This window comes from Atta colombica, unplaced genomic scaffold, assembly GCF_001594045.1.
Source record: "Atta colombica isolate Treedump-2 unplaced genomic scaffold, Acol1.0 scaffold294, whole genome shotgun sequence".
Classification (NCBI taxonomy): Eukaryota; Metazoa; Arthropoda; class Insecta; order Hymenoptera; family Formicidae; genus Atta; species Atta colombica.
In genome coordinates this window covers 101,588-114,042 of record NW_017259397.1, presented here as the reverse complement: position 1 = coordinate 114,042, position 12,455 = coordinate 101,588, and the positions used below count along the sequence as shown (strand labels likewise).

The following is a 12,455-nucleotide window of genomic DNA, read 5'->3' as shown; positions in this document are numbered from 1 at the left end:
TATATATATATAGAGAGAGAGAGAGAGAGAGAGAGAGAGAGAGAGTGAGAGAGTGCAATATTCATTACTCATAAATGACACAATTTAGTTACAGAAAATTAAATAATATATGAATAAAATGAGTGTGAGAAACAGGATTGAAAATCAAGACGATATTCCTGTTCTCAGTCATTATAAAATTTATGAGAAGAAAATATATTGCGCTATATAACCTCTTCTTTAATTTCATACGACTTGAACCAGCTTGAACCGTCTCCTCATTTTCTCGATATAAACCATACATCGTTCCGACATAGGCTGATCTTCACGCCTTAGTGCGAAATAGACCACTTTTTATTCATAATTCATTTCTTGACATAAACCTTTCTTCATGTTTTTCTTGATATAGCACTTTCTATAGCTCAGGCGTCGATATTCTTAGGGTCTGAGCACAAGAATTATCGTAACACTTACTTAGAAACTTAAATTATGAGAGAGACTTAGATATAAGTAACGCACAAGCTTTCACGTTTGACAACTTATTGTCATGTCTCCAAGAGATATAAATCGCCTAAGCTTGTGCGTTACTTATGTCTACAATTTAAGTCTCTAAAGCCCATTCTACAATGGGCAATAGCAAATGGATTAAGGAGTAGGCGTAGAAATCAACCAATCATAATCGAATGTGAGAAGGATAATCAATTATGATTAGTCGATTTCTATACCTACTCTTTAATCCACTACTGCCCATTGTAGAATGGGCTAAGTAAATGTTACGACATTCTTGTGCTCAGACCTTATTCGTATGATCTTATATCCCTACGCACGCGATGCGTGTGGGTCTTGCGGATTAAATTATTATATCTCTGCTCTTTCAATAAAAAAAAAAGGCGATGAAAGGTAGATGCGAGCGTGTAAGATATTACAATGCTGTATTTATAAACTTGACGTTGAAACATTCGCCGCTTCTTTCGCAAATAATACAGAAGGTGAATAACTTTAGTAAACTTTATTGAAACTATCGTAGAACGTAATATGATTTAATATACAAAAAATTCGACTTTCTTCTTTATTCTTACATATTTACTTGGGTAAACTATAACTTTTTATTTTCTGTTGTTGCAAGTCTTCCTCTTCTTTTATAGTTAAGATAAATAAAACGGAAGCCACTGCACTCTCGGAAAATATCGAACTTGGCTGCTGTTATGCAGGGTGGGCGCCGCGCCGCGAAGAGAAGAGCGGCAGTTAAGGGGAGAGCAACGAATAGAAATGCGCGAGAGAGTTGTAAAAAATAACGCAGTTAATTAGCAGTGAGGCCACTTTAACGGGCTCGCGCACACTGTTAACAAGCGCGGAGAATAACTCGCGCGGACGCAAAAAAAAAAAACACCCTTGAAGTTGCCACGAGGCAACTGAAACTGACTGAAATGCTCCCGGAGAGAGCGGCCAGACTCCTTCCGCATCTGTTTATACTTATCTCTTTCTCGCTTTCTTTCTTTTCTCTTACGATTCACAAATTCTCTACTGGCATTTTTCGTGTTGAAAAAAAAAATCTTTTTCTCTTTTTCTTATTAGCATCACGAGCATGGATTATTCCATTTGCAAAGCAAGAATTTTATGTAGTAAGTACGAGTTAATACATATTAGTAACTGAATTGTCGCGCGGTTTCCAACAAATGAATAAACTCGCATTCTTGGAATCGAGTCTGTATCTTGAAACGAGATGAAAATTACAAAAGCGAATTTACTAGAATACTGATAATTTTATTGGTCAACACCTAATAAATTTGCTCACTTTTGTAATTTTCACCTTGTTTGAAGATATAGAATCGACCCCCTCATGTATTTGTATAAATGATATAATTAAAATAACTTTCTTTTTATATATATATTTGATTTAAATAAGTCTTATTAATTTAGAGGTCAATCGTCCTCTTACATATATGATACCAAAAACTGACAATTAATATTTGTTAAAAATTAATCTGCGAGGTACAAAATTGATGTGATGTTTCAAAATGTGCATGTTGAAAGATTTGTTTTGTATCCTTTTTGGCTTGTCGCGGCTAAAATGTTTGTCTTAAGATTGTAGGTTTGCTGCATGCGTGCATACTCAGGAAGAAGTATTTTCTTCAAAGAGAGAGATAGAGAGAGAGAAAGAGAGAGAGAGAGAGAGAGAGAGAGAGAGAAAGAGAGAGAGAGATGGAAAAAAGTAGTGAAGATTTTGACCTTCGCGAGTTGTCACACGCACAATCGCGAAAGATAAAAAAACGATTCTCTTTCCAGAATATAATCCCTTCTGTCTTCCCCCTTTTCCTGTGGACAATGATCTGGGCTAAGGAGAAATTGAATTTGTAACATCAGTAAACTGCGCGACTTTGCCGTTGCTCCCTCAATCAAAACTGAGTGAAAAACGGAATGAAGATGAGAGAGAGAGAGAGAGAGAGAGAGAGAGAGAAAGAGAGAATAAGAAGTAGTGAGACAAGTCTCCAACATCTCAGGAAAGGGACGAAAAGTCTAAGCGGGCGAGAGATGAAGAGAAAGAGAGAGAAGGAGGGCGGATCGTGTTTCACGCCTGGCGGATCTTGAACCGTTTGAAACCCAGGTGGAAATAATACAACTTTGTGTTCCTTGTTAAGGATCAAAGGAAATCTACCCCCAATCTCGATGTCGAGACTCTTGGCTGGTCTCTCGCCGATTCTCCATTTGCCTCTCTTTCGCTTTCTGTCCTTTCATGACCGAATGAAACTTAGACAAAACATTTGTTCACCAAGCATTTTATTTTATTTGATAACTTTCAATAATAATATGTAAAATGAAATTGTGTGTGATAAAAGCTTCTTTGCCTTTTTTTTATAAATCAAATTATAATTTTAAATTGAATATATTCGAAATTATTATCAGTCAAATCATTATAATATGAGACAGGCAATTAAGTCAAAGTTGGATGTGTTTCAAATATTACATTATTATCTACATATTTATTAAATAAATTTATTTCAGATTGCTATTTCATGATTGTCTATAATTTTCCAACTTTCAACACAATTAACACTAATAAAATTGAAATACTAATAATCCTTCCTAAATTGTATTAAATTAGAAAAATCTGTAAAGAACTTATTGCCAAAAATATTGTTTCAATATAATACAGATTTAAGGGGGCTACTTTGAAGTCAATGCGGTAAGAGGTGCGCAATCTACACTTATATAATCATTAATAGTATAATGTATATTAAAAGATGTTAATTTGAACGTTTCGGCTATCGGTTTTAGTCAGCTTCAGCAAATACATAATTAATATATTAACAAAGAATATTTTCTAGTCGGAAAATGAGATAGAAAATATTCTTTGTTAATATATTATGTATTTTATTAGATTGCGCACACCTCTTATCGCGTTGACTCCAAAATAATTCCCTTAAATCTGTATTATATTTTTACAATTATTAGGAGTCTTACTTTATATACATCCTTTATTCTAAATTGTCAATATTGTTTATTTTGTCAATATTATTGTTTCAGCCAGGAATCAAACCTGGAATTTCCCGACTTTTCAGGGAGAGGGAGGGAGGGTATCAAATCATTATGTATTTGGAATTATAGTCAATAATTAATTACAAATCTGTAAATAATAAAACAAAATTGTACTTTTATATAATAAAATCAAACAAGAGCAATATTTTGTCATATGATTTTTTTCATTTATTTACAGTCATTTATATTACACTATTAGTATCTATCGTATCATATATTTTGATATTTTCTGTTTATTTATTATTTATTGCTTGCATCATATATTTATATTAAGATAACTATATTTTCATAATAGATTAGACAGAGACATATCATATTATTATATTGTGTGTTATTTTAATATTATATTATATTTGAATGTAATAAATAAAATCAGACTGAATGTTACATTTGAGATAATATATATTTTTTGTTATCCCACATAGAAATTTTCCATGTAGTATTATAATACTTGTTACACTATAATAGTTGTAAATTATAAGCTACATAATTTTCTCTTTTCTTTGTATAACGTGACCTTTTGAACTGCAAAAAGAAATCATAAATTAGTTTCAAATATCAAATAATATTTCATAATGTACAGTCTAATGTATATTATAATTACTATTTTTATATTATTTTTAAAAATTATATATATTAATTATTATTAAAGAAAAATATAATATATGCAAATGTTTTTATAGAATATATTGAACATTCGTATACACATTAGACGATACAATTCTTTTATTCAATTGTGTTCTTTCCTTTATTATTATTGTAATTAACATACATAATCTTATACGTATGTGTATATAATCACTTACTAAGAGGATCAAAGGATGTAAATTCTAATTTATCAGCTAATCTATCTCTGATACGCACCAACCGATGACTGGTTACAACACTTTGTGTAAGGACTAAGACATGCCTATAATGAGATTAGAATTAATAATAATTTTTTAATCATATTATGTTAACATATTATGTCTAATCTCATCTTTTAATTGACACTTAGTAAATCACTTAATAAATCAATTTTTTTCATAAAATGTGAATTAAGGTACATATTTTATATTATTCCCATTAAAAATTGACATGAATATACATTCTAACCTTAAATTTTTATTTGGTTTTATTAATAGCTTTACTTACTTGCTCTTTGCCTTTTTTAACAGCATGTTTGTCAGGAACATGGTATTTCAAAAATTTCTTTCAGTGCAACTTTAAAACTATGTGCAGTATACTGTGAATAAATGTCACGAGATTACAGTAAATACAACAATACAATTGATTCGCTCACTTGAAAGAAGAGGTTAGAAATCACGTCCAAGTCACACGTATACACATATACATCCATATACATGTGCATACTCGCTGACACCAACTGGACATTTTTATAAACGTCCAGCTGTCGTAAAGTTATCGCAAGATATTAATGCATATAATGAATCTTTTTTAACAATTACAGGCAATATAGCAATCTTTCATCGTTTTTATACTTGTTGATAAAGAAATATGTGCGATTAATATGATATCTTTTTTTCTCTACAATTATCTCTCTTTTCCTTTAAACAAAAAAGGCGCATTCACACACGCACACGCACACACACACACACACACGCGCGAGCGCGCGCGCACTTTTTTATTCATACACATATATACATATTTGTTTAATTTAAAAGTTGTAATAAATAAATTAAAAAGATCATAAAACTGTATAAAAACAGTGGAAACAATTTGAAATGTGTCAAAATTTTCAAAAGATGAAATTAGATATATTATCAATTAAGAAAAATTTAATATTAATTTCGCAAACTACTGTATAAATATAATTTTTTATCAAGTTTTAAATATGAAATTAATAAACGCATTTAAATAAATCTATGAGGCGTCCATGTAGATAGATAGATTATATATAATTATATATACACACGTATAAGTATTTTTATTATAATTATAATTTATTGGATATACATAAACATAGTTTATCCAGAAGTTATTTTTTTCAATGAGCTTTATTAATAAACATACACTAAAATCAGAGGCAATGCACAAATATTGTCAGCAGTTTTACTTAATAAATATAGCAAACTCCTTATATAATTTACTCTACTCTAATTTCTTAAGTAATAAATCCATCGATATTCTTTTTTGAAAATAGTCTCACAACAAAATATTATTCACATTAATAGTATCATTGCATTTTATTGAAACAATCCTTTAAATCAATATATAATACAGTAATTATAATTTATTAATATAAGCAATAAACTAGGAAAAGAAAATATAAAATGTTGCATATATATGTATATTACCATTTGTTATATTTTATTTTATACTTCATAGTTTCATCATATTTACTAAAAATGCTCTGTGAAGCGTGAAGAACAAATAGTAATGTCATAAATTACATATAATAAAATGCATGCTCTTTTTTTATCATAATATAGATGTAAATGTGCAAATTAAGATCTTCAAACTTAAATAGCACAATAGTTTCACTATTAGGTAAAAATGCAGAGATATCCAAAATATAATTTATCGGAATATATAAATTAAGACGCTATCTTAACTTTATCATTGGCTAAAATTTCTAATCGATTAATCACTTTAGCAAGGTCAACATTTTTATCTAATTTCAAATAATCCACCTTTCGTACGTTATGTATACTGGCCCACGTAGGTAAAAGCTTGCACAGTTGTCGTATGTGTTCCTCCATTTCTTGTAACATTAATTTCGTTCTAAAAGAATTGTCTAACTTTTGTATGACTATCTCCAGTGGTAAAACGCCCTTCTTTTCTGTCACGAAAATATTGCGAATGAGCTTTGCTAATTCGGGAAGTCTGGAATATAATACAGCCTCTTTGTCTGCGTTTGGTGTTCTCGTCATTGCTTCTAATGCCTTGGCTGCTTGTTTAGCACGAACCTATAATTATGAAAGTTTAGGAGAAGAACAAGGTGGTAATTAGTTTTTAAAACACAAATAAAATCGCAAACGTTGAGTATCAACTACCATTTCAAAGCAATTATTCTTACCTTTTCGAGCAAAGCCTTAGGGATGCCTTTAAATAGTGTTGCGAAATGATCAGTTTGTATGGATGGTGTATTTGGTGGATTGTCCACAATGGCAATGTTAACCTTTGGAATATCATCTTTTGTTGTTTGGGTTGTAGAATCTTGTGTAGAAAGTGAAGATTTGGATTTAGTAGTTAGATTTGCTTCAGCGAGCCTTTGCAATGCCTTTTCCATACGTGTACCACAATTAAACAAAGATTTAGCTTTGTCTGTAAAAAAATAAATAAATAAATAACACGAATGAAAAATATTCATGTGTAAATATGTTATAACTATTTTGCCAGACCACATTAATTAAAAAAAGAAGAGAACCTACATATTCTACGAATAATTTGATCCTTTTGAAGTGACACTTTAAATCCATTCTCTACAGTTAATTTATTAATTAAGTATTGGGTTGGGTAGCGCATAATGCAAGGATGTATAATGTAACTGCTTAAGTATTACGCATAAGCAATACCTTTATACCGATTGCGTTATATGCTGATTAATCAATAAAGTTTTGCAACAGCAAAACCGAATTTCACAACTACGCAAACGCATTGTTATTTTGCAACCTTTTGTGCAGTTTTTTGTCCTACTTAAAATTGTCATCCAAATTAAGACCATATTATATCATTAAGTGTGATACATGCATATAATATACAATAATAAAACTATATACTCTGCATTTTTTATATTATCCTGATCTTATGAATTTTTGTAGTAGGCATATAAATTACAATAATTTAGTTTCAATAATTTTTTTTATAATAGCAATGGAGAATAAAATTTGTTCATACAAAATTCTTATTACTACCATCAATGTCATAACTCTTACCAAGAACATCCCTAGCAGTTGGTTTTTCAACATAAGGTGGTTGTGGTAATGCAGCTTGCTCAATTTTCTTGCAAGATTCCACATCAAATTCGGGATGCCAGCGTACTATTTTCTCTCTTGGTATATTCATTAATTTTGGAGTTTCAAAGGTTAATAAAAATTTTTCATGTTCATTCTTTACCCTCTCTGTAACAATAAATTTAAAGATACGTGTGTGTGTGTGTGTGTGTATGTATTATATGATTGGTGATGATTAAATTCATTTGAAAAGAATAATATGTACCTAATAAAGCATTATAAAATTTCTTCCTTCTTTCCAGCAGTATGGTAGGGCTCATACTACTTTCAGCCGCAGCTTTTAATATGTTATCTACATCAGGCGTATTTCTCCCATTAATTTTTTCAACCGTAGGTGTTAGAACTAATTCATATTTTTCTTGCTTGGACACTGAACCAAAATTTCGATGTTTCTCTTGATGGTACACATAAGCATCAGGATAAATAGTTTTTATTTGAGCTAGGTGCTCTTGCGTAAAATTACGACGTAGCAATTCTTGAACTGCAGGTCTCAGTTTATTAAATGTTATCAATTCTTTTCTGTTAAACAGCATTGCTGAAACCTAAAGACAAAATTGATTGCTTGACATGTTTTTTATATCATAAACATAAATTTAAACGACAAAATAATTAACAATATACAAAGTAAAAATTAAAGTCTGTAAAGTAAAAGTTAAAGTAAAAATACATATTAACAGATTCATAAGGATACTACCGTATCTATGCATCTGAATACTTCAGCTAGGAATCTATAATCATATGGCAATGCTAATCCAGATTCAGCCACTGACAGATATTTCTGATATGCCTTAATAGGACTGGATTTTCCTGGACTTGACACTGTTTCTTTAGGCTCAAACAAAATTTGCCTCTGTGGACTGGCTGTCTTTGACAAATCTCTCTCCTTGATTGGAGTAAGTAATCCCTTGATTGGGGATTTATATGTCTTTTGTGGACTTTGTATGACAAAAAAAAAAAGAAAATGATAGGACATCTATATACATATACATATAATATATACATATATTTGATAATATATATATTTCATAATTATATATTTGATAATTATATATTTATATAATTTGATATATATATATATATTTGATATATATTTGATAATTAAATTCACAAATAAGATCTTTACCTTACGGGTATTTCGAGTTCCACCTTCTCAAACTTTTGCATATAAGGTTTCTTAATCTCATCTTGTTTTTGCAATTGTTCCAATGCCAGATCATACTTTGCAAATTGTTGCGTTATAGCTTTCAGCTCTGCCAATCTGGAAGATTTGTTAATTCTGTTTTTGATGTCGGTCAAGTTTAAATTTTCATTTTTTACAAATCTCTCCATCGTCGAAAGTTTTCTTGACGAGGATGGAATGAGAGAGCCGTTGGCAAAATGTTCCTTTTCAGTTTCTTTCATCGCGTTATCCTTCAATGTCTTCTTAGTTGTCTGCGACTTCCTCGGACTAAGCGTACCTTTCTTCTCAAACGGAACTTTTTTTATCTCTGAAGAATCATTGCCCACCTTCAAAAAGCTATCTCTAATATCCGCTTGATTTCCATCCATAGAGGGCAATGGACGAGAGCGAGTGGCTCGTGTTTTAGGTCTATTCGTTTTCTCAGGGAACGTTTTCGAAGAATCGAATTGGATATTACGGACCGCTTTATTAATCCGAACGCCTTCCTTCAACATCGTGGTAGCATTCTGCAACACGATTTTCGGACTAGTTCCCGTATTTGTCGGAGATTTTTCCAAATTCTCGATACTCGTTTGCGTCTGATTATCTCGCTCCAGCAGCAAAATCTTCGCCTTGGAACGTAATTCGTCGCACCCTTGCCGTTTGCGCGTATTAAAGTATGCCGTTACTGATGGTTGCGACATAGTCTCTTTTACGTATGTCAATCGCAAACGCGAACAAATATTATTTTCACAAACGTACCACGTATTGCGTACCGTTACCCCCAATGTAACCCTACCAGAGCCAAAGCCCGCCTTTTTAACTCTCGTTGTTTAGATTCGTTGGCGCGAAACAACGCCGCTAGGCCGTTAGTCAGCTGATAGCAACTAAAAACGTTATTGACATATGCAACATAGGTCTAGTTTCCACCGAGAGTTTAAATCAGATAAGAACCAACTACAGTCAAGCATTCCCTGTCGTCCGACTGTAACAGGGGAATACTCGACTGTAGTTGATTGGTTCTTACATTCTAATTCAGTTTCCGATTTAAACTCTCGGTGGAAACTAGGCCATAGACTAACAATGATGAAGAAGCGCAAAAGCCAGTGGTCTGTTTTCTGTTCCTGCATTAGACTATTTCAGAACTTTCTTTCTCGCTTTAAACAAGTACCAAACATATATTTATCTCACTTTAAGTTCCAAAAGTGTTCAGCCATAGAAAACAGATTTTTGATTATTAAGTCGGAAATGAAAAGCATAGACAATAGGAACAGATAGAAGTAGAAGACTCTATTTTGCTGAGTTGAGATTCTCATTCGAATATCACCCAGGTATCACTCCATCCTTGTTGTTTATCGTACATTAAACAAGGATGACATGACATCAGGGAGTCGATCTTCAAACAAGGTAAAAATTACAAAAACAACAAATTTATTAGATATTGACCAATGAAGTTATCAATATTCTAGTAAATTCGCTCATTTTTGTAATTTTCACCGTTTCAAGATACAGAATCGATCCCTTGGGGAGCACTTAGATGGGAATCTGAACACGCTTCTTGAATTGAGTGTGTGTTACAGCGCCTCGCCACGATAAAAGGCTGAACTATTAGATGTGAAAAGTAACGTTTCGATGACGAATTTTATGTTACGTGCCATTTCGTTATTATGTACTTAATTGTGAAATTGTGACTTGTCTCGTATTTATAAAAGTAATTATTGAAGAAAACTAAAGTTATTTTGGAATTTTATATGTAAAAGCGTATTTTTCACTGGTTTCAATAGCTGTTAGACATGTGTTTCTGCTTGAATATAGGCTCGCTTTACGTGTCTTTTATCACTATTTTATCACTAATTATCAAGGAAGAAAAAGACAGTTTTGTTCGATTCTTACAAATGTTTTAAAGTGATCTTGTTATTTAGATTTATCTAAATTGTCTTTATTTACAAATGGCACGTAACATAAATTAACGTGTCATTCTTTTGACATCACGATTCCAATATAACTACTTAGGAATCTTAACCTCTAAAGTTTTACAAGAGACCATCTCGGTTTGTACAAATTAGTAAAAATCATTGATATCAGTAAAAATTGACATAAAATGTAAATTAAAAAATAAGGCAAGATTGTAAGTCGTAGCTTGATATAAGAATAAAGTATATCACTCCCGAGGATGCATAGTAAGAGAATGTATTGAGGCTAAAATTTGATTGGTTGTTTCCAGTATTGCTATCGCCATTATGCGCAATGATACATCTGATATTCTTAATATCGTGTCGTAGGTTTAAATTTAGTATTATAGTGCGTAATAAAAATTCTGGAATGGCTAATATTTAAAAAAAATATTGATTTATGTAAAAAATATTTGAAATAAAAGTAATAGAGTTTAGAAAACTATCAGATGCTGATATTAATTTGATCTTGGAATAATATTGCAAATGAAATCACTTTCCAAGGTCATCTCAAGGTCAAATTAATCATAATATCAACTTCTTAAACCCTAATTTGTTTCAAACATTTTTTTACATAAATCCAATATTTTTTGAGATATAGCCGTTTCAGAACTTTTACCACGCGTTATAATACTAAGTTTTTTGAAATCTACGATCTATATGATCTTGCCTTTTTTTTTAATTTCCACCTTATCAACTTTTATTGATATCAAGGAACCGAGATAATCCCTTGTTAAACTTCAATGCTTAATAACTTGATTCACGACTCAGGTCAACTGCCATGTTTTTCTGCCAATTTCTTGAATGAAAACACGAATGAGTATATATTTTTATTAAGATTTTAATAGGGAGGGAGGGAGTATTCTAAATAATTATCTAGATGATTTCTATTGTAATCAGATTGTTATCATTTATTAATAAGTTTATATATATTTTATATATATTTAATATTTAGTAATCTTAATCGATATTTTATTTTCTCGGATAATGTAAATAGCATTTTATAAATTGACAAATGTATATAATTATATATTTTCATGTCCGCAATAAAATAGTAAAATTATTTAAAATAAACAATATAATTTGGATTTTATTCGGTACATTATACAAGATTTGGATTAAATGTTGCAGTAGCAGTACTTAATAATGATATTTTATTTTTTAGGTAATGAATATTGCAAAAGGAATGGGGCTAACTTTTAATAAAATAAATCACTTGAAGGAATGCTTATTCTCTCCTAAACATTTATTGTACACAAATATAGGGATATCGATTTCTCTTTCTGGCATAGGAGATATTTTAGAGCAACATTATGAGATATTAAAGGTTTGTTAATCATAACTTTCATGATAGGATATTTGCATGATGATTGCTTGTTGATATTCTCTTTAGGGTAAATGGGATAAATGGAGTTTTACCAGAACGAGAAATATGTCTGTGTCTGGCATGTCTATCGGGATAATTTGTCATTACTGGTACAATTTTTTAGATACTAGAATGACTGGACGTACTATTGGTATAGTTTTAAAAAAAGTGATTATTGATCAATTAATTTGCTCACCTCTCTGTATAAGTACATTTTTTTTTACACTGGCCTTGATGGAGAATAACAGTTTGACAGAGTTTAAGAATGAAATTAGGAAAAAAGCGCATAGACTATATATAGCTGAATGGATCATTTGGCCTCCAGCACAAGTTATTAACTTTTATTTCCTTCCCACACGATACAGAGTACTTTACGATAACACGATATCTCTAGGTTATGATATCTATACTAGCCATGTAAAATATGATATGGAAACAATTAATAGATAATGCTATTTTAATTAGTAAAATATTTTTGTAAAATTACAAATTTAAGTAATAAATCA

At 30.8% G+C, this 12,455-nt stretch overlaps 3 protein-coding genes across 7 annotated transcripts in view; 1 reads left to right on the top strand and 2 right to left on the bottom strand.

Annotated features, from left to right (window-relative positions):
* Positions 1–3,662: 3,662 nt before the first annotated feature.
* Positions 3,663–4,837, bottom strand: LOC108690094 (39S ribosomal protein L33, mitochondrial). Its single transcript, XM_018197204.1, has 3 exons — positions 4,651–4,837; positions 4,323–4,426; positions 3,663–4,041 (listed from the first exon to the last, which is right to left on the bottom strand). The coding sequence occupies exons 1-3, from the start codon at positions 4,689–4,691 to the stop codon at positions 3,992–3,994; spliced, it is 195 nt and encodes a 64-aa protein (XP_018052693.1). The 5' UTR covers positions 4,692–4,837; the 3' UTR covers positions 3,663–3,991.
* A 1,216-nt stretch (positions 4,838–6,053) lies between these two features.
* Positions 6,054–9,498, bottom strand: LOC108690087 (DNA replication factor Cdt1). Its single transcript, XM_018197197.1, has 6 exons — positions 8,596–9,498; positions 8,167–8,407; positions 7,678–8,014; positions 7,395–7,580; positions 6,536–6,783; positions 6,054–6,425 (listed from the first exon to the last, which is right to left on the bottom strand). Exons 1-6 carry the CDS (start codon positions 9,333–9,335, stop codon positions 6,054–6,056), a joined length of 2,124 nt encoding a protein of 707 aa, XP_018052686.1. The 5' UTR covers positions 9,336–9,498.
* A 766-nt stretch (positions 9,499–10,264) lies between these two features.
* LOC108690100 (mpv17-like protein 2) overlaps positions 10,265–12,455 on the top strand; it is a 2,988-nt gene continuing 797 nt past the window's right edge. Inside the window, exons 1-4 of one of the 5 annotated variants that reach the window (XM_018197221.1) lie at positions 10,502–10,682; positions 11,355–11,403; positions 11,749–11,910; positions 11,977–12,437. In XM_018197221.1, coding sequence (XP_018052710.1) covers positions 11,752–11,910; positions 11,977–12,399 — 582 coding nt within the window. In that variant the 5' untranslated portion in view covers positions 10,502–10,682; positions 11,355–11,403; positions 11,749–11,751 and the 3' untranslated portion in view covers positions 12,400–12,437. Of the gene's footprint in view, positions 10,343–10,501; positions 10,683–10,864; positions 10,910–11,297; positions 11,404–11,748; positions 11,911–11,976; positions 12,438–12,455 lie in introns of those variants that run through there. The other 4 variants (XM_018197222.1, XM_018197223.1, XM_018197224.1 and 1 more) reach the window with 4 other exon arrangements.

What these genes read in the sequence shown, in the direction of transcription:
- LOC108690087 (XM_018197197.1), bottom strand. Translation starts at nt 9,335, where the DNA reads ATGTCGCAACCATCAGTAACGGCATACTTTAATACGCGCAAACGGCAA. An exon ending in ATTTTATAATGCTTTATTAG is followed by an intron (nt 7,581 to 7,677) that starts GTACATATTATT and finishes TTATTGTTACAG; the next exon opens with AGAGGGTAAAGAATGAACAT. An exon ending in AACTGCTAGGGATGTTCTTG is followed by an intron (nt 6,784 to 7,394) that starts GTAAGAGTTATG and finishes ATTTTTTTACAG; the next exon opens with ACAAAGCTAAATCTTTGTTT.
- LOC108690094 (XM_018197204.1), bottom strand. Translation starts at nt 4,691, where the DNA reads ATGTTCCTGACAAACATGCTGTTAAAAAAGGCAAAGAGCAA. An exon ending in TTAAAAAAGGCAAAGAGCAA is followed by an intron (nt 4,427 to 4,650) that starts GTAAGTAAAGCT and finishes ATCTCATTATAG; the next exon opens with GCATGTCTTAGTCCTTACAC. An exon ending in TACATCCTTTGATCCTCTTA is followed by an intron (nt 4,042 to 4,322) that starts GTAAGTGATTAT and finishes TTCTTTTTGCAG; the next exon opens with TTCAAAAGGTCACGTTATAC.